This window comes from Malaclemys terrapin, chromosome 10 (genome assembly GCF_027887155.1).
Source record: "Malaclemys terrapin pileata isolate rMalTer1 chromosome 10, rMalTer1.hap1, whole genome shotgun sequence".
In the NCBI taxonomy this organism is placed as follows: domain Eukaryota; kingdom Metazoa; phylum Chordata; order Testudines; family Emydidae; genus Malaclemys; species Malaclemys terrapin.
The window spans coordinates 86,092,027-86,119,671 of record NC_071514.1 but is presented as its reverse complement, the minus strand read 5'-3'; the positions used below and the strand labels follow the sequence as shown (position 1 = coordinate 86,119,671).

Genomic DNA, 27,645 nt, shown 5'->3' with positions numbered 1-27,645 from the left:
TACAACAGTAGACTTACAAGAGAGAGAGAATGGCAATAGTCTTCTCTGAACGTAGTAGCAAAAGTAATCCACCAGCCTCACTCCTTAGATCCATCCCATCTTGGTAGATACTTTCCAAAGCCAGTAATAATGGCTGGAATAATTCTAAGACAACAGCCAAGGATCGCTCATGAGAAAGCCAGAAGGTTTTCCCAGGTTGGACTAATTTGAACTTCAGTCCCTGTGTGTCTGCTATATTTTCCAAGATATTCAGTCTTTTTGGACTCTTACTGAAAAAAGAATATGACATTACATTTATAGCTTTTTTAAATGTCTTTTGAAGAGTCTGCAGCTCATACTAGCACTAGTTGGAATAGATGGCCTCTGCCGTGTGTATAGGAGAGATTAGGGTTACACTTTTCTCTGATCAAAGCTTGTACTCCACCATGTCTTCTAGAGAAATTTGCAGCATCATCAAATGCAAAAACAGCCATCTGTTTGGGGTCCAATTGACAAGCATTTAACTCTTCTAAGATGTGGGTTGTCACAGATGCAGCCCATGTGTCTTCTATAACTTGAACATCTAGAAATGCATTTACTGGTCTACCACTTACATCAAGATAATGTACACAATGACTTAATACTTGATGCCTATTTGCATTGGTGCATTCATCAGCCATGCATGTGAATTTTTTGAATGTGGTGAGAGAGTTCTTCACTTTTTCAACTGTTGAGTCTTTCACTGTTGCACCACATGCCTCTAGCCAGTCAGTTGAGTTTCTTGCAGAAAGATAGTGAGCACTTGCTGGTCTTGTTCAGAACCAGTGTTCAACTTCAGGATGAACAAGTGACAATGCCCTTAACATTGGCCTCCAGTTTGTAGTGTGTGGTATCTCTTGCTTAAATAGAAAGTATGATGCCACAGCCATGTTTATTCGTATGAACTGTGTTGTGTCCTCAACATTCTTAACAGCCTCATTAACACCCACTGGTGTTGTCCTTGGTCAATAAGAATAAAAAATGTCATTATTCCATGAATTCAAGTGATTTGTAACCCAACCCCAGACAAAATCTATCACTTGGGCAATGCAGCTCTGTTTGCTGGATACCTAGGTAGATTAGGTATAAACCATAAATATAATCTGGTCCTGAAACCTTTCCCCCTAACCCATCATAGAATACCAGGGTTAGAAGGGACCTCAGGAGGTATCTAGTCCAACCCCCTGCTCAAAGCAGGACCAATCCCCAGACCGATTTTTGCCCCAGATCCCTGGGTGGCCCCCTCAAGGATTGAACTCACAACCCTGGGTTTAGCAGGCCAATGCTCAAACCACTGAGCTCTCCCTCCCCTCTAGGCTGTCAGAGAGAGCTCATTTGAAATTATTAGGTTGGCCAACATCCCTAAAATGAAGGCACTGACATTGTCATAAAAAACAACAGCTCTATGAGGCAGCTAGTCTATGTACTTTTCAAATCTATTGTCGTTTTTCAGATACACATTTTATCCTACACTGTAGATGCTTTTAAAGTATGTATTAATGTTTCAATTTCAATTCAAATTTCCAACCAATCACTAAATTGGCAACACCGCACGTAACTAGTTCACAAACGGGGGGGGTTGTTGGGGAAATTCAGGGGGGTGTAGGGACATCCCTGCCCCAGGAGGAGCGTGGGGAAGCCGCCTGGGCTCCTAGAGCTGAGGGGTCCCTGCCCCTCTCCCTGCAGCTCCGGGGGCTGGGACAGTGGGGAGGGCACCCATGGGTGCTGCCTCCGCGCCCCCCCCGCACCCATGGGTGCTGCCTCGCCCTGCCCGCGGCTGGGCGCTCCTGCCATGCGGGGCCGGCGGGGGCTGACGTGGTGGCGGGGCAGGAAACCCGCATCCTGGTTCCGCCAGGCCAGCGCTGAATCATTAACCGGCCGGGGCTGAGGGCGCGGGGCCCGGTGGTGCCAGCGGCCTGAGCCTCCCGCCTGCCCGCGGGACCCCCACGCGACCCCGGCGGCTGGGGCTGGCGCAGGCCGCTGCCCACCCGGGCGGCCCCGGGGCGGCGCCGCTCGGCGGCCGGGCCCAGATCCGCCCCCCGGACGGTGCCGGCCGGAGCCCGCGGAGCGCCCGGGCGGGATGCGGGGCGGCCGGCGGCGCTAGCGGCCTGCGGGCAGCATGTCCGCCCCTGCCCCCGCCGAGCTCGGCCACCACGATGGGCGGCGGGAGAGCCGGGCCGGCCCTGCCCGGGCGGCTCCTGCTGGGGCTCTGGGCATTGGCGGCTCACCTGGCGCAGGTAAAGGCCGCCCCCGCCGGGGGGCTGTCAATGGGGGAGCCTGTCAGTGTGTGTGGGGCGGGCTCTGGGGTCACCCCCAGCAGGTGGGGGGGCTGTCAGTGCAGGGGGCTCTGGGGTCACCCCCAGCAGGTGGGGGGGCTGTCAGTGCGGGGGGCTCTGGGGTCACCCCCAGCAGGTGGGGGGGCTGTCAGTGCAGGGGGCTCTGGGGTCACCCCCAGCAGGTGGGGGGGCCTGTCAGCGTGGGGGCTCTGGGGTCACCCCCAGCAGGTGGGGGGCCCTGTCAGTGTGTGTGGGGTGGGCTCGGGGGTCACCCCCAGCAGGTGGGGGGCCCTGTCAGCGTGTGTGGGGTGGGCTCGGGGGTCACCCCCAGCAGGCGGGGGGGCCTGTCAGTGTGTGTGGGGCAGGCTCTGGGGTCACCCCCAGCAGGTGGGGGAGGCTGTCAGTGCAAGGGGCTCTGGGGTCACCTGCAGCAGGCGGGGGGGTCTGGGAGAGCTCAGGGGTCACCCCCACCAGGAGGGGGTGTGTCAGTGTGAGGAGTCCGGGAGGGGGAAGCTTCAGGATAAAGCTACTCTGCACTCAGGGGCAGCTCACCCAGCTTCCAGTGGTAAACCTGACTGGGGGCACAGTGGCCAGAGTACAAATTGTCCCCAGGTAGTTTTGACAAACACCTTTTGTTCATGACTCTTTACTGCCAGGGGAGGCTGAAGAGAGCTTGCCCCCTCCATAGTTCTGTTCGGGTTTGTCTACACTGCAATGAAACACCAGTGTCTGGCCCGTGTCTGCTGGCTCAGGCTCATTGAACTCGGGCTGTGGGGCTGTAGAATTGCTTGTGTAGGTGTTGGGACTCAGGTGGAGCCCAAGCTCTGGTTCCCTGCAAGGTGGGAGGATCCTGTGAGCCGGAGTCAGTTGACATGGGCCAGTGGCAAGTGTTTTATTGCAGTGTAGATGTGCCCTTAGAGTCTGGAGAGATGTGTCCAGGTGTTGCCTTCACTCCTCCTATTCCCTGAGAAGCTGTAGTTCAGCTGCAGCAATGTCCGTAAGGTAAAGTCTATTACAGATAAATCTCCAGGGTTCTGGTAGAAACCTCCAGCCCTTTGACATCCGAGGGTAAATAGGCACCCGAATAAAATCTGGTTTAGTAACAATGGGCAGTCTAGCCTTTCAGTGCATGGTATAAGATTGGCCAGAACATCTCCCAGTCATGCATGGCAGCCTGAGAATTGCTGGATGTAAAGAGAGACCCACCCTATTTAACAATGAAACGAACAGGCTTAGCAGCTCCTGGGACTGACAGGCTGGTTGGATGATTCTGCAGGTGTATGAGCCTTGTCTCTAAGACTTGTGCAGGCGCTTTGGGCTGTGTGCTGGGGTTGGGCAGCTCCTTAGTTTGGGCATCCTTCACAGAAGAGAAGAGAAGGGCTTTGGAGGAGATGTCAGAAACTCCAGTGTGCCTAGGGAGGGAAGGGAAGAAAGGGGCAGAGAGTGTTATAGTGACAGATGCCTGCTCAGGGGCCTTTGTGAAATGAGTTTGGTGACAGCCCAGTTTCCATCAGTCAGGTGGCTTCACCACAAAAGTCACCATCTCCATTAGCCCTCTTTGTGCTCTCATCATCTGCAGTCTCAGCAGGGACCAAGGACTGAACAGTCCATGAAGACTGACCACTGCCTGCTGGCACCTACAGCCTAGGGGTGGGTGGAGGCCTATTGTTGAGGTACAGTGAGGGGGAGCCTGCCCTGCTTCTGCCTGCGCTTAACTTGTCCTGTTGATAAAGTGAGAGCTGCCGAGCCAGCACTAAATGTACTTAAGGTTAAACAAGAAGGAATGATAGAAGTGGGGGAGAGAGAGAGATGGCTGGCAGGGGAGTGAGCATGGAAGCATCTCTGCTAGGTGGGTTGGATGAGAGTAATCAATGGGGACAGGAGGGAGAGAACCAGTGGGTTGACCGAATGGCTTTTGAACTGTGCTGGGTGATAATGGCTTTTGTTTATGTAGTTACAGCTGAGTGAGTTTCAGCAAACAATGGCCCAAGTCCCTCTCTGGTTGGTGCCCCCATTGATAGCCTGCACAGCTGTCCTCACAGAGGCTACTGGAGGCTGTTGGCTAGTTCCTGCTCTTGTTCTCTTCACCCTGCCCAGGGTTGGATTTTCTTTTCAGGCTGGGTTTCTCTGCCCTGTCTGGGCTAAACTCTGGTGTCTAGTTGTATTTAGCAGACCCTCGGGAGTGAGAGGTGGGAGCTGGGCCACCCAGTGACAGCACCCAGAATCCAAGGCAGATACATGGCCCAGTGAGCCCTCTGGGCTGGTGAGCCACTAGAGAAAAGACTACCTACTTCGTCACCACCAGTGTAATCTCCTGGCAATGCCCAAGAGCCAAGCAGAGGTCACCCCTTTTCCTTTTTCCTGTAATGCGGTGCTAAGCGCAGCTAGTCAACGGAGGCCATGAGGATGGCAGAATGGCTTATTTACTGGAGCCTGAACGGGAACTGGAAACAGTGTGGTCTGGTGCTCTGAGCAGGTGGGCTGATTAGCAGGAATTCAAATCCTAATTCTGATTCCTGAGCAGCAGGAAAGAGCAGGTGGTTCCCTCCTCAGCCTAGAGTGCCTGCTGCCCTTCCCCACCATGCCCTAGTGCTGTTTGCTCAGCCTCCGTCCTGTTTGCTGATGGGTGTGGCTGGCTTGTGTTGGGAAGGTGCAGGGTGTGAGCTGGCATCGGCAGTGCGAGGAATGCACACAGAGCATTGTTTCTGTGGGGGATTTGAAGTTACCATCTCAACGTCAGGGTCAGTAAAATCCATGGCATTAAAGTCCTGAGCCAGTATCACTGGCATTTCTGGCAGGAAAAGCTGCCCAGCCAGTTTGCTTCTGGGAGAGGCCAGTATTTGGGTGAGCTTGTGTCACCCTTTAGCAAAGCGTCCAGGAAATGTGATTTAGGAAACAGCCACTCCGTTCTATAGCTCATCCCCACCTGGAGCATGCTGGTGTGGATTGCTGGTTGTCCCCATGTTAAATTATGTTCTGTTCAGAAGGGCAGAAAACAGGGGTCTGTTAGGGTTCAAACTACTGTGTGTGGGGGTTTTTTTTTTAGTATTATTTGTAGTGTGAGTACCTAGAAAGCATTTTGCAAATTCAGCAGGCAGTCTGCAGGAACCACTTCACCACTGCTGAAACTCAGCCACCTCTGGGGTAGATCATGACAGCTATTGACATAGCGCAACAAAGCCACACACGGTTGAGGATAGGAAATCGAGAGGAATCCCATATCCAGATGCAACTGCAGGGGGAATTTTGGGAAGTGAAATGTAAATATCCAAACTGGAATTTGGCTTAAAAAATCCGGGTCTACATCCTGACTCTTGGGGAAACTACAAGATTTCTAATACATTCAGATTAAGGAAGTAAGGGAGAGGGCATTTTGTGTTTGATTCTTGTGCTAGATAACTATGTAAACACACCAAGCTCTATTGATAGGTATTTTCAACAAATCTAAATAAATAGTGGACTGAGAGTCAGGACTCCTAGGCTCGGTTCCCAGCTCTGGAACGGCGGGGTAGGCCGGCTCCTAGGCTCGGTTCCCAGCTCTGGAACGGCGGGGTAGGCCGGCTCCTAGGCTCGGTTCCCAGCTCTGGAACGGCGGGGTAGGCCGGCTCCTAGGCTCGGTTCCCAGCTCTGGAACGGCAGGGTAGGCCGGCTCCTAGGCTTGGTTCCCAGCTCTGGAACGGCAGGGTAGGCTGGCAGTAAGAGCAGGGGACTGGAAGACAGTCTATGAGTCTATGAGTCTGTTCAGACCTTGCCTTCAGGGCACAGTTTATTCATCAAATGTGACACTCGCAAAGTAACACAAACCTGTTCCCCTGACCAAAGCAGGCTGCAGGGGGGCCCTTGCATCTCTTGCCCTGCGGTCGGGCCTGCCACTGGAGCCAACCTACTTCCTGCAGCTCCCTTTTCAAATGAGCTCTTTCAGCCCTGACCCCTTCCAGCGGGGTCTGATCATCCCCTCTGTTCTTCAAAGGGCTCTGTCTCCAAACAGGGCTGGCTAGCCCCAAGACGCTGGTCAGTAAAGAAGCAGACACCCTGTCACAAGGCAACACAGACAGTAGGGAGAACACCCTATATAGCACCAATTCCTGTATTTGGGGTTTCTTTCCATGTCTCCCTCCCAAGGGGTGACCCATCCTGACTCTGCTTCAGTTATGAGACTTGATGGGATTACAGTACAAGGTGGTATCAATTTAGGGGGGAACCCTCCTCCCCCCATTTCTTGATCCATTGGGCACTTTCTCAGTGACACAGTGGAGTGGTGTACCGGGGGATGCAGTTGTCAGGCCCATTAAATGGATCTTGTTGTCCTGGTCAGGCACTGTATTATCTTTGCCACGTTTCTGCCCTCAGTGTCTCGCTGGCAGCGCAGTGACTGTCCCAGAAACACTGCTGTTTGTGTCCACCCTTGATGGGAACCTTCACGCTGTGAGTAAGAAGACAGGCGACATCAAGTGGACCCTGAAGGATGGTGAGCAATGACTCTGGAGGGTGTTTATATGGGGGTCAGGTCCCCTGGGATTGCCATTGCCTGTGGGGGTACCCCATCCCCGAGACTCTCCTCCTGGCTGAGAAGGGCTGGAGACCCTCCCTCCCGTTCAGATCCTGCCAGTGCTGCTCTGAGCAGGGGACACTGGCGAATGACACCTTGTGCATATCCCAGTCCCAGGGGTCTTGCTGTTTTAAGGGGAGTACATGCACCACTGGGCAGCTTCACACAAGCAGCTGTGACTGCTTGGGGCTCCCCGCTGGGTCTGAAATGCAAATAGGTAAATGATCTGAGCTTGTAACCATGTGATTGCAAAGCCTGCTGTGAATGCTGCCACGTGGCCCCCTCTGGCAGGGACATTAGAGGAGGCAACTGAAGTGTCTCTTTCACTCTCTCTTTCAGATCCCATTCTTCAGGTGCCTGTTTATGTGGCAGAGTAAGTATCATCTCCCCTCCCCTCCCCAGGGTGTCCTTTGCAATAAACAGGTTTCAGAGGGGTAGCCCTGTTAGTCTGTATCAGCAAAAACAATGAGGAGTCCTTGTGGCACCTTAGAGACTAAAAGATTCATTTGAGCATAAGCTTTCGTGGGCTAGAACCCACTTGGAAAGCATATACCCAAATACATTTGTTAGTCTCTAAGGTGCCACAAAGACTCCTCGTTGTCTTTGCAATAAAGCTTCCCACTTCTCATCCTCCCAGGCCTTTGAAGTCACTGACTAAGGAGTCCTCGCTGCTCCCCAGGGAGGTGCAAAATGAGGAAATGGAGGCTCAGAGAGGTTGAGCACCCTGCCCAATGCCAGGGCTTTTTCTTAGTCTTTCCCCCTTTACTAGCACTGGTGCCACTTTGCCATGCAAGCTCTGTCGTAGACAAGGTCCGGCAGCTGTGTCATCGAACCTTGCTCACAACTGCGCTAAACAACATGCTGGCAGCCCTGTCTAAACTTGTACTTCTACCAGTGGGAGCAACAGTAGTAAACTTACAGAGAGACCCTAATGCAGCCAAAGCCTATGTGAGTGCAAAGGCAGGCATTTGCTGGGCAGATTCTCTGCAGGGTCTCCAGAAACTTGCCATCAAAGCCAGAGCTCACCTCCTCTGGAAGGGGGTGTTTATCTGAGGGGCCTTTGTTAATGGATCACTCATGGCACTCTAGTACTGGTCTGGGCTGCTTGTGTCTCTGAGGGCATCTCCCAAGCTGATATTCCAGGCTTCATTCACTCTTAGTTATGATTCCTTGTTGACTTTCCTCCCCAGGGAACCCTGAACTGCTACAAATACCAGCAATGTAGGACTCTCTTCCCCCACTGCTGAGTGTGCAGCCACCTCCAGGGTGGACACGGCAGCTGTCTAACAGCGCACAGTAACACACCACACAAGTTTAGGATGAGAAATGAGGAAAAATTCTGCATCCATTTGAAACTGCAGGGGGAATTCATGGAGGCAAATAGAATGACTCCAGCTGGGATGTGCCAGGACATCAGAATGGGGTAGATGTGGAGTGACTGTGTAGGAATTGGCGTATTGGACAGACCAGTAGTTCATCTGGTTTGGTATCCAGGAGATCCACCGGAAGGCATACCTGCCCCCCGTAGCGAACAATCATGGAATAGCCTGCGGAGGCGGATCCTTGCCCTATCCCCTGTGCGTAGCTGGCTTGTGTCCTGAAGCAGGACATGGCTGGCATTTTGTTCTCCTTCCTTTCAGACCGGCATTTCTCCCAGACCCCAATGATGGCAGCCTGTACATCCTGGGAGGCAAAAACAAAGAAGGCCTGATGGTCAGTACCTGGGGCTACAGAGTGCTCCCTCCATCCTTCCTGGCAGTGGAGCATGGAAACAGGGCAAGAGATGGCAGCTCTGCTGGAAGGTGCAAGGGCCTCATGCTCTTCCCGCTAACCCCCGCCACCTTAGGAATGGCCTCTGGGAGAGACAGCAAAGCCATGTGGGTCTCCTCCCTGTCTGCTTTGGCTGGTCGGCCTCACCCAGGAATACTCCTGTGGCTGACTGGCTTGTCTTTGTGCGTCGCATGAGGAGGACCCCCTTCTTGGGGGATGGGCCATGGTGCATGTGGCTGTCTCCCCTGGCTCTTTGTCACTCACAGGCCGCTGCACTGTCTCTGTTTGTTACAGAAACTCCCATTCACCATCCCAGAGCTGGTCCAGTCCTCACCATGTCGCAGTTCGGATGGCGTCCTCTACACGGGTATGAGCAACCCCCTCCTGTGGGAGAGAGGAGGGGCTTTCTCCGGTGCATAAGGCAGCCGTTCCCGCTCCCTTCTCCAGACTGCCATGGAGATGATTCTGGGACAGCCCGGCACTGCAGGGGTTTAAATTAGTGGGGTGCAGATCTGTGTGCTGGAGCCATAGCGAGCTCCCTTTTGGAGCCAAGCCAGAGTTAGGCAAGATCTGAATTTGCGTATGACCATGCCAACCCCTCTGGGATGGGGGAACTCGCTGGAGGGGGGTGGGGTAATTCTGTGTGGGAGCAAGTCTGGGGGCAGATGGGAGTGACTGGAGATTGGCCTGAGGGGAAGATGGGTTGATGTTGCATGGGAGAGGGCCTAAGGACCCTGGAGAAGCAGTGGCTTCTGAAAGAGGGGTACCAGGCACATGGGAGATTGAGAGAGAGCCATTTCTGACTTTCCAGGGAAGAAAGAGGACACATGGTTCGTCGTGGACCCCAAGTCGGGAGAGAAGCAGACGACGCTGTCAACAGAGGCCTGGGATGGCCTGTGTCCCTCGACTCCTCTCCTCTACATTGGCCGCACCCGTAAGCCAAGCCCCTTTTCTGCTGGTTGCAGGCACAGAGCCATAAGGCTGAGGGGCCGTTCCCTGTGTCGAGTCAGGCTGCCATCCATCCTTACTGTTGGAGGAGGTTCCCGGTTCTGCTGTGCTGGAGCGAAAGGCCCTGTTTTCCCATTACAAATGGGGAGTGGTTACCCAATGAAAAGGGACAATCCCTATAGCTCTTCTGATGCTCCTTGACCTCCTGGCAGGGCTTCTCCGGGGGAGGCTCTCCTCTGCTTTCCTGACTATGTAGTATTATTAGTTCAATGTTGCCTAGCAGCATTGTGGGGTGGGTCCCTTCTGAAGTAGTTAGCAGAATGGTCAGCATCCCGTTCCTGTTCCTCTCGCCCATCCCTTTGGAAGGCCCCTCATTCTGGGTAGAGTAGCCACCTGAGTTCCAGCACAGTGATTGTAGCTGTTACTGTCTGATCCCCAGAATATGTCATCACCATGTACGACACCAAGTCCCGGGAGCTGCGGTGGAATGCCACCTACCACGACTACTCAGCAGAGCTCTACGACGAGGCCTACGATTACAGTGAGTCCCTGGGCACTGCAGCATGCAGAGGCAGATCCTGTTCTCAGCTGCAAGTGAGGCAGTCCCAGCTTTCCAAAGGGAGAATGGCCCCCCTCGCCTCCATGGTTATTCGCTCCTGTCCAGCTTTGCTTGCACACGGAGCCTTGAAGCAATGCTGTCCCTGCATGGGAGGCTCTCCATTTCCAGAAGGATTGATCTGAAATCAGTGCTGCCTCGGGGAGCCGTTTCCCCCCACAATAGCATGCGGGAGGGCAGGGGGCAGGGAGTATGTGGGCAGCCTTCAGGACTAGAGCTTGCCTTTCTGGAGAGAGTGGGATGCTGCGACAGGACGTGTCTGTCACAGGTGCTGTGCCAGCTGATCAGTGCTCCAAGCTGTGTGCAGCTCTCCTGGGCTGGGGGAGAGTCACTGACACTTCTGAAGGGCAGACTAAAGAGCACACGTGTCTTGGAAGACCCACCTCCTCCCAGCCCCTGTGGATCCGGAGGATGCTGGGGCTATAGGATCCTTCTAAGCTGCCTTTGGTTTGGATTGAGGGGCTTTGCTCCTTGTGGTGACCCAGCAAATGGTGCATGCACCAGTAGCATCAGTGGGCAGCATCCCCAACCTGTGTAACTGGGGAGACTAAAGAGTCTGTGAGGGGGTGTGGGGGAGATAACCTTCCCCAGGAAATGCTGTGGCACTAGCTGCCTTGTGTCTCTGGCTAGAGATGGCTCACTTTGCGTCGAGTGGGGACGGCCTGGTAGTGACTGTGGACAAGGAGAGCGGTGATGTCCTGTGGATGCAGAACTACGGCTCCCCTGTGGTGGGGCTGTACATGTGGCACCAAGACAGTCTGCGCCGGGTCCCCCACCTCAACGTGGCCATGGAGACGTTGCGCTACCTGACCTTCCACTCACAGGACATCCGCCTCATCAAGTGGAACTACCAGTCCATGAAGGACTTCACCACCACCAAGACCCAGCTGCTGTAGGTGTTTCAGGGGCCTTCCAGGTTGGGGCAGGAGGGTAGCAGCGTGCTGGGGGCTGCACCTTGGTACTTACGGGTGGGGATGAGGGTGGCAATGCACTGAGGAGCGCTCTGGAGAGGGAGTCGATGCTCTCTTGGGTGAGAGGACAGTGGCTCCCCAGGAACATGCTAGGGTTGGAATTTAAGTTAAGGTAGATCAAATGCTTTCCTGCCCCTCTCCACCTTGGATGGAGCTGGCCGTGTCTCAGAACCAGGGGTGTGGCTGGGGGTCCCCCCAAGGCTGTTTCATTGGGAGGTCTCACTGCATTTATTTTGCTCAGTTTGTCCCATGCGGTGGCACAGGCTGGGACTGATGCTGTCTCTGCACCACAGGCCGACGCTCTACGTAGGGAAGCATGCAGCCAGCTTCTATGCCCTGACCTCCTTGGTCCATGAGAGCGTGGCACTTGTGGTAAGTGTCCCATATCTCCGCCTGCCCCTTACGTGCCCTTGACTGGCAAGGCGAGTGGGTGTGAGTACCACGTCTGCCCTGCCTGGTACTTACTGATCTGTCTGACTCCTCCAGCCCCAGGGGATCACGCTGGCCAGGATCGATGGCCCCACCACGGATGATGTGACAGTGAGAGAGTCCGGCGAGTGTGAGATCACACCAAGCACAGATGTCAAGTATCCGCAGGGCAGCATGAGCTCCCTGCACAACGAGTGGCTGCTCATAGGTGAGGGTTCCAGGGCAGGGCAGGGCATTCCCTGTCCCGTTGCTCCTGGAGCCTGTCCCAGGGAGGGGAAGCAGGCTTGGGGATATTCTTTACTGTGGCAGAGTAACCTGCTTTGCATGGTACTTTAAATAAAACCTGTGCTGTGATCTGCCCCCGCAAGACCCTGCAATGACTTAGGGCTGGGATTCCCTTTCCTGGGAGCTAGCGTCACTGCATCCCTGGCTCCTTGCCGGGAATAGCTTCCTGTGCAGGCATGGGGGGCAGAGTCTCACCAAAGTGAGGCTCACCAATGTGCATGCAAGTGAATGAATCGCTGCACCCGATTTGCGTGCGCAACGATCGTGCCTGGGGAATAGCTGTTGCAAACAGGTGCATGTGCTCGCCCCAATACTGTGTGCAGGGTCTTGATGTCAAGTGAACAGCTCTGCAGCAGCAGGTTTGAAAATTTGGCCCATGTTGTGAAGCAGCAGCAGCGTAACCGCAAGCGGTCACACCCGGCGCGTGGGGTCAGGCCCTTGGGCTGAGGAGTTTCTAAAGAGGTCACTGCCTAAGCTGCCACTGAAGGAGGTCTTGTGTGGGCCACTCCTCCTCCATGGTCTGAGGACATGGCCCTCCAGGGGTCCTTGCCCACTCCCAGGGATTGAGCCAACAGGATGTTGCTCTGATTCCCTTCATGCGTGAGGCCCAGATGTTTCCCATCCTGGCAGACACCCCCATGCTGTGTGTCTGGCTGGGGCCTTGCTGGGCTCAGATTGGAGCTGTGAGCAGGTAAGCAGACTGAGGTGTGACTGTGCTCAAGTGAGCGCTTTCTCCGTCCCGCAGGGCACCACGAGCTGCCTCCTGTGGTCCATACCACGATGCTAAGAGCCTTTCCAGAGACCCTGAGGAAGACTACAGAAGCCATCATCCCGAAGACCTCCCCTCCCAAGACTCTGTTTGATGACGTGAGTGGTGTGACTGTCTGAGGGGCTGCCCAAAGGGCTGTGGCACATGGGCACCCAGAGGGGCAAGGAGAGATGTCTCGTGTGCTAAGCAAGCTGGTGTATCCTGGCATGTGGGGTCTACCAGGGGGAGCGAGGAATTGGAGGCATGCTCCATGTGCATTCCTGCATGGGGGGGGTAGCTGCGAGGGATGGAGTCTAGAGCACAGATTGTCTGGGGGTCCCCATTGGTGTAACCCGTTACCCTGGCTCTGTGTTGCAGTTTCTGACCCCGAACGGCATGGAGGATCAGGCCAGCACGGGCAGCGATGGGCGGTACCATTGGGATTCCACCCAGGCAGAGCAAATGGAAATCTACCCGGAATCAGGCAGCTGGGACCTTGTGGTCACTGCAGTGCTACTGGGCGGGGTCGTTCTGCTCCTGAGCTTCGGTCTCAGGGTGAGTGAGTGTTTCTTCTCTCTGCGGTGCCCCTCGCTGGCAGCTGCAGGAACTGATTGGGCAGCCGTCCCCCTGGTTTGGGGGCTAGAAGTTCCCTCTGGTCCCTGCTTGCCCTATTCCTTGGTACACAGTGTCCTGGTTAGCATGGCCATACAGGGTGCTGTGCCGTTCCTGTCACCAGCCCTCCCCATGCTGCCCCGGAGGAATCGGCAGCCCTCAATTAACCCTGCAGGCCTCTCCAGGGTCATATTAAGTACTTCTAAGAACCGCCCGTATCACAGCTCTGCCAGTGTCCTGAGTCATGGCCTCCAGCGCTCCGGCTGCCTTAGCCCTGACTTCCTGCCCCCCACGTTTCTGCTGGTTCAAGGGCCCGGGAAAGAAAAGCTCAGTTTTCCCATCGCTGCACAGAGCCCACCCCCACTGGAGCTGTTTGACCCCAGGAGGGGGTTTACCGGTTTCCTTCACTGTCATGGGGGAGGGAGAATTGTCGCGTTGCTGCCCTCAGGGTGGTAATGCTGCCTTGGAAGCTTCATCTGCATCACCTGCTTTTCCAAGAAACTGAGACATCCCCATGCTGTTTGTGCCCCAGAAACTGCTGGAGCAGCCACTGCAGCTCTGGCCGCAGCAGGGACTGCTTTCCCCAGGCCAGGTCTCTGGGGAGAGTCTTCCCCCAAGCTCTGAGGAATCGCTGAGTGGGAGCCAGCGAACATCTTCGCAGCTGTCACGGAGCTCAGGCCCATCCTCCTCACAGAAGGTCCTGCCCAACGGAATGGCCGACCAGGATCTGGCTGTGTCTGGAGCTGCTGAAGGTCTGTGCTGGAGGGCAATGGGGAGGTGCCTTCTGTCCTGTGGTCCAGCTTGTGGGAGGCAGGTTGCCCATGTCCCCTTCCCCAGAGTGCAGAGGGGGCTGCGTTAGGAGGGAAAAGCCAAGGCTCGGAGGCAGAACTAGGTTCTAGAGCTCCGGTCAGGATGACGTTTTTCCCCAAGGCGTTCCAGAGCGGGGCATTCAGGAGAGACGGTGCCATCCGCAGTAGGACCAGGGGGTGCAGAGAGGCAGAGGGGAAGGCTCTAACATCAGTGGGGAGACAGAGGAGGCTGGTGCTGGACAAGCACAGGGAAGAGGAAGGAAAGTAGAGATGGGGCCTGAGAGAGGCAGGTGGGCAGTGAGTGAGGGGATGGTGAGTGATGTTAATCCGATCTGCACTCTCTGCAGATGCAGAGCCCGATGTGACTGTAGTTGGGAAGGTTTCCTTTAACCCCAAGGAAGTGCTGGGCCATGGAGCCAGGGGAACCTTTGTATTCAGGTGAGTAGTCCGTGTCTCCTCCCCCCCCCCCTCCCAGAATGCCCTGCTTTTTGCTAATGCCATGTCTGGTTTGGAGGAGCCACGACTGTTTCCTCCCTGGAGCTGGGAGCCATGGCAGTAACTTGGAAGGACCTTACAGGTGGATCTGGCGGGCTCTGGGGCCATCTGGTAATGGGGTATCGAGGTTTCCTGTCTCACCCACCCAGGTCAAATCAGATGGTTCCTGTTGGACTAGAATTCAGTGGCCTTTGTAGAAAACAAAGCTGGCAGCTACCAGCCCTGCCCCCCTCACACTTGGCACAGCAGGCCCCCCAGCTGGCAGTCGCAGCCAAGGACTGAGCTCCCCTCTTGGCTGGCATCTAGACACGCTGGAGGAAGCCTGCGCTGCACTGTGCCGCCCTGCCCATGCTGTGTCTGCTCTGGTGCGCAGAAAGGCTCCGTTGCTTGGTCTGCCTGACGCCGAGCAGAATCCCCCAGGCTGTAGCTATAGCACCTTTCCCCAGGACTGAACTTGCTCTGAAGGCCGGGGGGACTTTATTTCTCTGAGAAAAGGCTCAACCAAACCTGGTCCTTCCCGGTGGCTGCAGAGATTTCAGCCGAGGCCCAGTTGCCCTCGTGTTCGTGGTGCGTCTCCTGATGCCCCACTGGGGAGCCCTCGGGGACTAGTTCCTGGGCTAGACCAGAACCTGGGTGGATGTCTTTGAGAGTCTCTGTGTGTCTGGGCTGGCTGGCCTGTGGGCAGGGTGTGATGGTGGCTCTCTCTGCTGATCCCAGGGGGCAGTTTGATGGCCGGAATGTGGCTGTTAAGCGCCTTCTGCCTGAGTGCTTTCACCTCATCGACCGGGAGGTCCAGCTGCTTCGGGAGTCGGACGAACACCCCAATGTCGTGCGCTACTTCTGTACGGAGAAGGACAAGCAGTTCCATTACATTGCCATTGAGCTCTGCTCTGCCACGCTGCAGGAGGTGAGCCAGCGGGCTGCTGCTGCAAGGAGGCTGTTAGCTCTGTGTCGCTCCTGCTCTGTGTTTGCGATGCAGTACAGGTCGAGGGGTCTTCGTGGAACTATTTCATCGCTTGTTTGTCATCGGCTACTAATGGCCCAGCCTGCCATATTGTCACAGGAGGTAGCATGTTCTAAAGTGTGGGGATGGGACCCAGGAGTTCCTAACTTCCTGTGTGGCTTAGGGCAGGTCGTTCCACCTCTTTACACCTGTAGAACAAGAGAGAACCGATAATGCTTGCGTCGCTCACGGGGGGCGGGTTGCAAGGCACCCCGAAGATATCAATTTATACGTTAGGCAACCATCTTCATTCACCTGCTTATTCGATCCCCTTGGCACTAGGTGGCAGTGCAGCTAGTGCTTCATCAGGCTTCCTGTGCACACGGGGCAGCTAATGGGGCATGTGCCCGTCCCCTTCTGTAAGGCCTGCAGTGAAGTGTGGTGCTGCTGCTGCTGCTTCCGTCTGCTGTATGAACCGAGAGGTTCTGCCAGGGGAATGCAAACCTCAGACTCTAGCTTTAAATAAATGTAAATTAATGGAGATATCCCATCTCCTAGAACTGGAAGGGACCTTGAAAGGTCATCGAGTCCAGCCCCCTGCCTTCACTAGCAGGACCAAGTACTGATTTTGCCCCAGCTCCCTAAGTGGCCCCCTCAAGGATTGAACTCCCAACCCTGGGTTTAGCAGGCCAATGCTCAAACCACTGAGCTATCCCCCCCACCAAGGACCAAAAGCTTGGTCCTTTTCTTCTACATCCCAGGATTTAAGCTGGGAAAAGATGTGGTTTATGGTTGCAGAAGAAAAAGTTCTTATAAATCTCTGACTCTGGTAAATGCAGACCTGGGTGAACTTGCTCTTTGTTTTTTTTCTCATGTGGTGGTGTTAGTACGTGGAAAGCCCCAGCTTTGATCGTCGGAACCTGGATCCAGTGTCTCTGCTGTATCAGACCACGTCAGGCCTGGCACACCTGCACTCCTTGAACATAGGTAAGGGAGCTCTTGCCCCCAGCTGCGGTTGGGATGCCTGTTGCCTTAGAGCAATAGGTTCAGTTCTGGTGAATTGTCTGTGGAAGGGAAATTCTCCAGCCCAAAATCCTGGTGCAGGACTTGAACCCACAGCCTTCAGTTTCAGAGGCAGGACTGCTGCTCGCTGACCCATGCTGTGCGGTGGCATTGGTGGCATGCAGGTTACTCCCTGGTGACGCTCTAGCCCCACCCCTGCCCTCCAACTGCACAGCCTCTTCTGCAGGTAACTCCAGCTCACTTTGGACGATGTTTCTTTCAGTTCATCGTGACCTGAAACCCTGCAACATCCTCATCTCTGTCCCAAACAGCCACGGGCAGATCCGGGCTGTCATCTCCGACTTCGGCCTGTGCAAGAAGCTGCAGGGGGGACGGCACAGCTTCAGCCTCCGCTCTGGAATCCCAGGCACTGAGGGCTGGATCGCACCGGAGGTGCTGCGGGAGAACCCACAGGAGAACCCCGTGAGTGTGCTGTTGCCGTGTCCTCTCAGCCCTGCTTGCTGAGCTCAGTTTCTGTCCTTGCCGCTTCCTCCCCTGCACCTGCAGAGGATTGTTCATTCTGCCCACGTCTAAGGCTCCAACTCTCTGCTTTGCTGCAAGGCAGCGACCGTGCTGGGCATCTGGGAGCGAGGGAGGGAGGCAGCTGCCCTCAGAGCTGGTGCCTCAGTCACTGCTAGAGAATCAGATAGTTTGGCATTAGGGATTTGGAAATCCTTGTGTTGGCCCCCAGGCTACTGGTCTGTGTGGGTGTCTCTGGGGGCTGGAAGCAGGTTTCCTAAAACCCTGCACCTATTGTTAGCTTAAAAATCCCCACAACGGTCACAAATAGCAGCTAGGGGCCCAGCTCCCATTTGAGCATTTGAAAATCTCCTCTCAGTATTTCTACTGCAGTGTCAGCCAAAGGCTCCAGCCAGGATCAGGTTCCCATTGCGCTAGGGGCTGCACAGACACAGAGAAAGGGACAGTCCCTGCTCCAAAGAGCTTCCAGAGAGAACTGTTCGCATACATCCAGGAGTTCTGTTAAACTCCCTTCTGTAACAATGCGGTTCTGGCGGGACCCAACGGAGAGTGCCAATTCAGGACCAGTTGCTTAAAACAGGGCAGTTACAGCCCAAGGCTGGGGTTTCTCCACCTCTAAGGCAAACCAATCCAGCCAGACAAAGAGGACTTTGGTCTCACCCCACTGGCTAACCACACGTTACACAAGCAATTCCCTTAGACACTCCAGTTTCCCAGTATCACCACCAGTGCCATTCGTTATGGGGACAAATGGTTATGAAAACCAATACCCCAGTAACAGAAAAAGGTTCTCCTGATCCCAAAGGACCAAGCCCCAGACCCAGGTCAATATACAAATCAGATCTTACCCACAAATCACACTGTTGCCAATCCTTTAGAGTCTAAAATCTAAAGGTTTATTCATAAAAGGAAAAAGATAGAGATGAGAGCTAGAATTGGTTAAATGGAATCAATTACATACAGTAATGGCAAAATCTTGGTTCAGTCTTGTACCAGTGATAGAATAAACTGCAGGTTCAAATCAAGTCTCTGGAATACATCCCCAGCTGGGATGGGGCATCAGTCCTTTGTTTAGAGCTTCGGTTTGTAGCAAAGTCCCTCCAGAGGTATGAAGCAGGATTGAAGACAAGATGGAGATGAGGCATCAGCCTTTTATAGTCTTTTCCAGGTGTAAGAACACCTCTTTGTTCTTACTGTGGAAAATTACAGCAAAATGGAGTTTGGAGTCACATGGGCAAGTTCCTGCATACTTTGCTGAGTTACCAGTATCTGCCTTCTCTCAATGGGTCAATTGTATAGCTGATGGTCCTTAATGGGCCATCAAACAGGCTAGGCAGAGCTAACACCAACTTGTCTGGGGTGTCTCCCAGAAGCATAGCATAAGTTTGAAATACAGACAGTATAGAGCCAATATTCATAACTTCAACTACAAAATTGATACACACATATAGACAGCATAATCATAACCCATACACCATAACCTTGTCTTAGACACCTCATTTGACCCCCTTTATACAAGATTTGGTGCCACTACAGGACTTTGGTTGCAACCATGTTCTATATGGTCCCAGTTCAAATCAATAACGTGACACCTTTCTGCAGAGAAAAGTCTGGTCCCAGCAGGCAGCTCGCGCCTATCAGAAGAGAGACCACTAGGTGGTCATTCTTGGAGCTCAAACTAAGCGGTTGCCTGGCTAAATCTTTAGCCAATCAAGTGTTCGCGTTCAGAAATAGAGACAAGGGGGAAGTTCAAAGGCCCTCCCCCACCAACATCGAGCGCTCCCATGGCCCTGGTTGTGTTTTGCAGACGTGTGCGGTGGACATCTTCTCAGCCGGCTGCGTGTTTTACTACGTGGTGTCAGGTGGGGAGCACCCCTTCGGGGACAGCTTACGGCGACAGGCTAATATATTGTTGGGCACTTACCAGCTGGCATGGCTGTTGGAAGACACTCATGGTAAGGACCCTTCTCTGAGGCTGTCTGAACGTTTATAGAGCTCCCAGTCCTGTAGAATCTGGGTGCTGCAGAACCGCTCTGGCCCGGCTCCTCTGCAGCACCTTCCATCTGAGGCTCTCAAATCGCTTTGCAGATGTTGATTTATTCTAGCCTCGCTAGCCCGGGCGAGGAAGGCAGGCAGGTCAGTACTGCTAACCCTCTTTTACAGCTAGGGAACCTGAAGCACAGAGAGATGAAATGACCTGCCTGAGGTCACCCAGGAAATCATGACCGAGCCTGGTTTCCTGGTTCTGTCTCACGCCGCAGCCACAGGACCAGCATTTTAGATGCCCAGAGGACAGAGACTGCATGTCCGCAGCAGCAGCTCTAGAACCCTAGAACAATGGGAGAGGCCTGTTCGGTCATGTCTAGTCCATTCCCTAATGGCCAGCAGTGTAATCTCTGGGGCTGTAGCTAGTTGAGTTGTAAATGTCTCGAGCAGCGGGGTTCCTCCTTGGCAGATGACTCCACAGCCTACTAGATCTCACTAGTATTTCCAGCGACTTGTCTGAAATATTCCTTTGCCCCATAGCTTGCCTGTGGGGAGGTATCGGTGAGTCTGGTGTATAGAAGGAGCCAGACATATTTTGTTTTATTTCGTGGTCTTGCAATGATCTGGGATTCAGATCAGATCACGGAGAGAGTTAGTAACCTGAATTGAGCTGTGACTTGTAGTGAAAGCTCTGAGCTCAAGGTGTGGATGGCTCCCTTCAACCCTAAGGGTGTTAGTAACCTGCTCTCTGCTTTCACTCTCACATCCAAGACAACGTTGTTGCAAGGGAACTGATTTCAGTGATGATCAGCAACGAGCCCCAGGAGCGCCCATCGGCCCCGCAGGTCCTCATGCATCCCTTCTTCTGGAGTCGGGAGAAGCAGCTGCAGTTCTTCCAGGTGAGAACCCTCTGGTTGAGCAGGGTGGATCCCAGTCCTTCTGTCCCCATTTCCAAATTCAGCAATGAAAGCTCTATTCTGTGACATCAGAAAACAAGCTGTTTGGTGCTTTTCCTGAAGCCCGGGATTCTCAGCTATCCCCGGCTGGTTTGGTGCTCTGTGGTTATAAAATCCACCCCTTGCAATGACTGCCTTTTTGTGAGCAGGGCTCCTTCTGTTCCAGGACTCTTTAGCTGTGGGCTCCGTTCCATGCAGCAGATTCTGAGCTTTCATTTAAGACAAGCAACCAACACTGTTTCTAGACCTTTTGGTTACAAAGATCTTGAAAATACGATCAGAGCATAACCAACACAGTGCTGTCTTCCTGAGTCTGCAGCGAGCCTGAAACAAAAGCTCTGAGAGGTGTGAACTGTCCCGTTGAGCTCAATGAAGTATTGGCTCTGAAACCTAAAGATGACAGTTTATTTCGCTGCTGATCAATTTTTCAGAAACATTCAGTGTCAAAGTCAGACTCAGGACTCACAATTTGTCAGACCACTCAGTTTATTAGCAAAAGCGCTCTTCTAATACACCCAGAAAATGTGAGCCCCATACAAGGTGAAATTAACAAGCTTACAAAGGGAGCAGAACTGATAAGTTTACCTGGGGCTAGACACATATCTCATGTCCTTATTAACTCTCACCAGTCTCCTGTTAATGTCCCACCATCAGCTTAAGTGAACCCATTGTTCAATACCTTAATGTTCCTCTTCCTGGCAATTTTATCTCAACATTCCTCATTCCTGCTTAAAGGAACATACAGCATTTCTTTAATTCATTCTACTTCTACAATATAATTCATTCTACTTTCACACCAGCTAATATGGTGATCCCACAGCACCAAACTGCTCCGTGCCAAAAGCCCCAGTTGTCCCCTAGCCAGTTGTCAAATCTCCAGCATCCTACCTTCATTGTCAGTACAGAACTCTGCAGCACTCTGAAAACTGGCAACGTGGAGAGGATCAAATAGATTGAATTGAATGCAAAAATAAACAACACAGACTGCGGTGCTGATTGGATCATGCACTTGTGTGTTTATATCAGTAAAACACACACACACCTTTTAAGTTAAATGAATTCAGGGTCCTTGCCATAGACTGTAGGTCCAGCTATCTGCAGAGCGCAGGGGGCGTTAATTGTGAGCCACTGACTTTCATGCAAGGAGAGTGAAAAGCTTTCTCTCAGGTTTGGGGGCAGTGACCCTGTGGAGGGAAGTGCCTTGGCGTGGAGCCATCTCTCCTCTAGAAAAAACAGTTTCAAATACCTCATCTCACCGTGATGGAGGCTGGGGTCTGTCAGGGGTCAGGTTTCTGCTAGACCTCATTGCAGCCAACTGTGGGGGGCCTTTCCCAGAATCCTCCGGGTCCTAGCCGATAGGCCTTACCTTCGGTTCCAGTCTCTCCTGTAGGTGGACCGTGCTGCTAAGTTCCGTTGTCACCCAGTGTTGAGCAGAACTAGCCCTATGTCCCCTTAGTGTCCATAAGCCTTTGGAAAATGTCAGCACTGGTACAAAGTGAGTACAAAGTGAGGTTTCCATTGACCACTTCACCCCTCTCTGGATTTCAGGACGTCAGCGACCGTATTGAGAAGGAACCTGCCGAGGGACCCATTCTTACTGCCTTGGAGTCCGGGGGGCGCTCGGTCGTGAAATTGAATTGGAGAGCTCACATCTCTGTCCCACTGCAGACAGGTAAAGGCTCAGGTGTCAGGCTCACCACTTGGCAGTAACCTCACAGAGCCGTTTCATGCTGAGCCATGTGGAGTGTTTGCATGGAGCTTTCCAGTGCTTGTGTCGTGCGCTCATGTAATGACAGCAGTCACTTCCTGGCAGCTGGAAATCAAATGACCAGCACTGAAACCCATGGACCCAGAAGGGATGATGAATCCAACTAGCCCTTCCACTCGACAGGGCTTTGTTCTGCCCAGTCTTAAATGCCCCAAGCAGATCTCCCTCGGGAGACGGTCCCACAGCCCAGTGCATCCCCCCAGTGGGAAATATTTCCAGCTCTGATGCCCTGTTAGCAAATTACTGCAGAGGCCCAACATTGCTGATGCTTATTTGGGTCTCTTGCTGTTTCCAGACTTGAGGAAGTTCCGAACATACAAGGGCAGTTCAGTACGTGACCTTCTGCGGGCCATGAGGAACAAGGTACTGTCACCCCCCAGCAGCGTGAGGTCCAGCGTGCCCCGTGCAGTGACCCCAGGTAATCCTGTTTAATCTCGCTGTTTCCCATGTAGAAGCATCACTACCACGAGCTGCCAACAGACGTCCAGGAGACACTTGGGGCTGTTCCTGATGAGTTTGTTCAGTACTTTACTTCTCGCTTCCCCCAGTTGCTGCTTCACACACACACAGCCATGCAGATCTGTGCCACGGAGAGGCTCTTCCACCCCTATTATCATCAGCAGCCAGGAGACCTTGGAAATGAGGGGAGAAGCCACACCTGGGAGAGAACTTAGAGTGAAGGCCTATGCTGCTAAGGTTGCTCTCTGGTGAATCCTGCTGGAACGGGGATCCCAGCAGGAGGGACTCGGACAACATGTGCCTCAATTTTATCTTTCTTTTAATGCAGAGATTTCGGCAGGATTTTATCCCGCCGACTAAGTTGCCAGGACCTAGCACAGCTTCACAACCCCGCCAGCCACCCTAAACTGGTTCTGGAGCTCCACCTCCCCTGGAGAGCAGCTGGATGGCATCTCCAGACGCTCCCTGGCACTAGCACTCTGGGGATGTCACTGCCTACCTTTCCAGGGAGAGGCCTGTGGTGGGAACCCAAGGGAGTTTTCTTGGCAGTTCCTAGGTGGTTTGTCTCTCTGGGGCTACTCCTTCAATCGCATAGAATCATAGACTATCAGGGTTGGAAGGGACCTCAGGAGACCATCTAGTCCAACCCCCTGCTCAAAGCAGGACCAATCCCCAGACAGAATTTTTTACCCCAGTTTCCTAAATGGCCCCCCTCAAGGATTGAACTCACAACCCTGGGTTTAGCAGGCCAATGCTCAAACCACTGAGCTACCCTCCCCGCAACGCCTCGTGTGGGGAAATAGAGAGACTCTGGAGGTGGGGTGGAAGGGAGTGAGCTCTCTCTCGGGAATGTCTTTTAAACGAAAACGGCGTTGTTCATGGTATTTACAGGACGTTACTGTAGCTCTTCCCCGTGCTGAGCAAGTGCAGTCCAGGGCAGAACCAGGACTTGTCAATGGTTCTGTAGCCAGTCCGAAAGGTCCTCTTGCTTCTGCTCTTCACACGTGGGCTGATGGGGCAGGTGGGTCCCACGGTAGTTAGTTGATCTCAATAAGCTTGCAGTTCCACTGGCTCCTCTCCAGTCCCCTGAATCCTCTGGGCTAGAACCCTTCCCCTTCGCAGGGCGCCTCTTAAACTGCCGCGAGTCTAAGCGGTGTCTTGGCTTGAAGATCCCAACCCCAACACCTCCGTTTGTTGGCTCAGCCAGAGACTGGCCCGAATGTTGCCAGTTCTCTGCTGCTATTGATCTTGAATCATTTCAGAGAACGAAAACTCTCTCCCAGGGAGGTGACCCATCCAGAGGAATCTGAGCAGATTGTAGAGCATTGTGGGAAATGGGTTTGTCAACGGGGCCAGGGCCACCGAGGGCAGCAGCTAGGGACATGTATAGAACAGTTGCTTTCTGCTTCATGGACATTCACCTGTTTGACCCAGGCTGGAGCGTCCCAGCTCGATAACAGCACGCAGTGTGGGCTTGAAGCAGACAGGGAAGCACACCCAGGGTGCTGCCAATTCTCTCAACCATGGCGTGTGCCTGGCCCTGACGGAGGCCCGGTCACTAAGTGTAAAGCTGTAAATCCAGACTGGGCTGGTGTGACTCCCGAGCAAAGCCATCCCTGGAGAGGTAGGTATGTGCATGCGCACACACACCTGTAGACACGGGCTCTCTCTTTTCTTGGGAATCTGAATGGATTTTAGCCAAACGTAAATGTTTGGTTTAAGCTCCATCACGAGACATTTCAGCTAAGAAGATAATTGGAGCGGGGAGGGGGGGGATTAGAATGGAAGACTTCTCCTATAGGGCTGGAGTGTGGCAATCATCACACAATCAGCTGCATCAAGATGCTTTACCATTTTTAATTGAAAATGTTTTAGCCTATTTATATTTTGCTTCCAAGACACTGTCTTTCCCGCGCCAGCCCTTAAGCATCAGAGTGGGAAACAGCAAGGTCCTCTGTTGCCTGTATGCATCTGCTAGGGTAGAGGCTGATGCAACAAACTTCTCTCTCATTGATTCCTTTCTATGCTGATCTATTGGAAACTGGGGTCTGTCTGATTGTCTATTTAAAACTTCAATGTGAATGGCAGGACTGATGTGGTCTTGACACTGGATATGGGCTTATGCCCTAGCTGGACAACATACCCTCCTGGCATTTGGGCTGGGTTTTTTGTCCACGATCTACAGAAGATGTAGGCCACCAGCAGTGCTGAAATGAGAGGTTTCTCTCTCTCTCTCACTGGGGCCCTTCCCCACTGTTTTATGGCCCAGTAGAAGTCACTGGGGCTGGATCGAGTGGATTTGTAGAAGCTCAGCTTCAGGATGTAACCTCAGGGCCTGGGTGCAGGAGCACCTCCTGTTGCCTCTTTTCTGCCCCACCTGGCCCATTAAAGGAGTGGGGTTGCCCAGCTCTGGAGGCAGGTAGGAGAGGATCCCAACGGAATCTCAATGATGAAGTCCCTGTGTCTCTGGCTGAGTCAAGCGCTTTCTCCATTCTCAGTCTGCAGCAGCCCATGTTCATCACAGCTCACAGGCTTGAAGGTCTCAGATGGATGCCTGATGTCACGTCTCTGGAACCCCAAGTGATTGTTTCCCGTTTGATGGGGGATGCTGTTGTTCAGGAGGAGCCCTTTGTATAGAGGGGGCCTCCTCGTCCATGCAGAGAGCCCGTCCCTTGGAGCGTAAGGTGTACCTGGCCTCCCCCACTCCCAGGGCCTCCAGGATTCTGGAGAAATGGCCACCGCTTCCACATTCTTTTGTGCCTGCTCTGGCTCTAGCATCTTGGCAGCGTCTGAGCTGGAATCTCTTCACCACGGAGGCAGAATCTGACCCATGCCCAAGAGAACACGGAGGTGGAGGAAGCATTTCCTGTTTTTCCTCCTCCTGGGACCCAGTCAGTGAGCAGGTCTGGCCTGCCTGGAGGCAGAATTCTCTGCAGGCCTGGGGTCTCGAGTGATGGATTACAAACTAGATGTTTCTAACTCCTTCTCAAGGGCCTGGGTCAAGAAATGGGGGAGGAGAGATTACTGGAGCCTTGCCACTAACAAGGCATGTTCCAGTCCAGCAAGGACAGAAAAATACCCCTTTGGCAGAGGTGGGACGTGGGCATCCTCGAGGTCTGACCTTCTATCCCCAGAGCCTGGGAGCAGGGTTTCACTCTGCTGGGACGCAGCCCTGGCCAGACTTCAACTCACAGACCGTTTCCACTGATCCCAACTGGAGCCAGTGTGGGAGCCTATAGATAACTCAGGCCACGGTTGCTGCTGGGTCTGGGGGCTCCATCCCTGAATGTCTCCTGCTAGCTCTGCTCCCCTGGGCAGTGCTCTCCTCTCTAGGGGTGTGGGTTTTGTATGTTTTGATTTCGCTTTGTATGTGGGTGTTGGGGGGCTGTTCCTTTGGTGACAATCAGTTTGTACTTGTGTATATTCAGAACCTTTTATATGGCAGAGAATATTTTATACAAAATGTTGTAAATAAAAAATTGTTTTGAAAGTTTGGACTTGTTAAAATGGGAAAGAAACTGGCTGAAAGCCCTGCTTAGGAGCTGTATCTCCAAAGGAAAGGGCCAGGGACAGGTAGTGAGGCCCCAAAATGTCCATGTTCAGCCCTGCCAGAGTTGAGTCCTTTTGGATCCTCAGTGACCCACACAACACTGCTCAGGCTGAAATTACAGAACTGCCTTCTAAGAGACCTGGGTTCAAAGCAGGTAGCTATTGTCCTCTTGAGGGATTGACCAGATGATCAAAAGTGTGTGTGTGTCTCCCCTGCTCTGGAAATTGTGATGGTTTTGGCAGAAAGTTTGAATATTGAACAATTTTGGGCAAAAGCTGCAGCCTTGGAAGGGTCACTGTGGTGCATCATGTTCCCATTCTCCTTTAGAGGTCAGGCTGCCTTGTTGGACTGCGTCTCCCAAGGTCTCTGTTCTGGGAGAGGGGAGGCAGAGCATCATGGGAGATGTAGTCAGGCCAGGGAGCTCAGCCCATACAGGGGAACAAGGCACCATTTCCAAACTGAAATGTCATTTTTCAGACCTGTCTCTTTTCTGAGAAATCCAAAACTTTCCAGAGAAAACAGCCATTTCTCACAACTATCTTCACTGAATTCTCCGTTTGCCATCAAACACTGTTGTGACAGGAAATTTGTTGACCAGCTCTAGGATTTGCTAGTAATGAAGCAGTAGCAGTGGAGGTAACAGGTTTGTGAGTAGAGAAAGGGGGTTTCTGCCAGGCCCCTCTAAACATTCTCCCTGGGCCAAGGCAGCCTGACTGCTCCTGTTGTCAGGCCAAGCTCAGCTTCCCTCTGGCAGATTGGGTTTTGGGGGTGGGTGAGTAGAGCACTGGCCCTTTAAAAGACCTCAGAGGAAGCTGTCCCCTCCCCCCTGTGGGTTAATAACCCAGCTTTCCTGGCTCTGTGCGATGAAAGCAGTGAGTTTTTTTTTTTTAACTGCAGGTTGGTGCTGCCTGACACGCTGAAGGCCTTGTGCTGGCATTGCTAGCTTCCACGGGCAACAGCTGGTACCATTTCCCCAGGCAGAGCTCCCTCCACCCAGCAGGCTGTGCATGGCTGACCCAGCACTGCCTCCAGCAGCAAGATTGGAACTGGTGTGAGTTACAGAAGATTCCTGTGCATGCAGGGAAATAGGTCTATAGCTTCCCCCCCGAGCTTGAAGAGGCAGCACCCAGCCCCTGGGGTATTAGTGCTGGGCTGTGCAGGGTTACAGCTAGTCCCAGCACTTAGCTTAGGGGATATTTAATATCCATTTCTGCTGGGGGAGGCAGCTCCACGTTTTCTACACTGTTAGCTTGGAGGAACTGGGTGAGGTAGAGCAGCCCCCTCCCCCCGGGCAGAACTCCCACAACCTCATCTGTGGAGATAGCAGGAAGTGGCATTGATCATCTAGAGGGCACTGCCCTACACAGGCTCTTCAGGGATGAGCCTTCATCCTAAAGCATGGTAGAGACCTCACCCCTTGCCCCTGAATAGCAGAGTTAGGCAGGGAAGAGACAAAACCAGTAACTCAGTTCCCCCGGGGGGGGGGGGGGGAGGAAGAATTACTCAGGACTCCCTGCTGAGGTGCAGCCCTTTCTCTCCCCCCTCTCCCCCAGTAGAGCCCAATCCTGCATCTTAACAGGGGAAGATCAAAACCCTCCCTGCAGCTGTGATTGACTCAGAGCACCTGGCACTGGGCTAGGCAGTGTTTCTGGGGGATCTGTGACAGGCAGGCCATGGTGAGTTCTTTGAGAGGTATCAGGGCCTAGTCCCACAGCTGAATTGTAGCACTTCTGGAAGCCATGCTATGGGCTACAGGCACAGCAAGAGCCAAAGGCCGGGGGATGTAAGACTAGGAGGGACAGGGGCCCTCCTAAAACCCACCCTGGGAGGAGGGGACAGATCATGGTCTCTGTCACTCCTGAGACACACCCCCCAAGAGGTGAGGTGGGGCCAGGCCTCTTCCTGTTCTTATGGG

General features: G+C 53.5%; 1 protein-coding gene across 2 annotated transcripts; it reads left to right on the top strand.

Annotated features, from left to right (window-relative positions):
• The first annotated feature begins 2,044 nt into the window (after positions 1 to 2,044).
• On the top strand, positions 2,045 to 25,670 carry ERN2 (endoplasmic reticulum to nucleus signaling 2). 2 transcript variants are annotated; one of them, XM_054041675.1, is made up of 22 exons: positions 2,045 to 2,255; positions 6,645 to 6,762; positions 7,183 to 7,216; positions 8,484 to 8,556; positions 8,908 to 8,980; positions 9,425 to 9,547; positions 10,001 to 10,102; positions 10,808 to 11,069; positions 11,442 to 11,520; positions 11,635 to 11,785; positions 12,608 to 12,729; positions 12,989 to 13,165; positions 13,755 to 13,974; positions 14,385 to 14,469; positions 15,244 to 15,433; positions 16,357 to 16,456; positions 16,755 to 16,954; positions 18,819 to 18,966; positions 19,769 to 19,896; positions 21,502 to 21,625; positions 22,017 to 22,084; positions 22,174 to 25,670. In XM_054041675.1, the coding sequence occupies exons 1-22, from the start codon at positions 2,175 to 2,177 to the stop codon at positions 22,393 to 22,395; spliced, it is 2,880 nt and encodes a 959-aa protein (XP_053897650.1). In that variant the 5' UTR covers positions 2,045 to 2,174; the 3' UTR covers positions 22,396 to 25,670. The 2 variants fall into 2 exon arrangements, with proteins under 2 accessions (XP_053897650.1, XP_053897649.1); XM_054041674.1 differs by having other exon boundaries at positions 14,379 to 14,469.
• Positions 25,671 to 27,645: the final 1,975 nt, after the last annotated feature.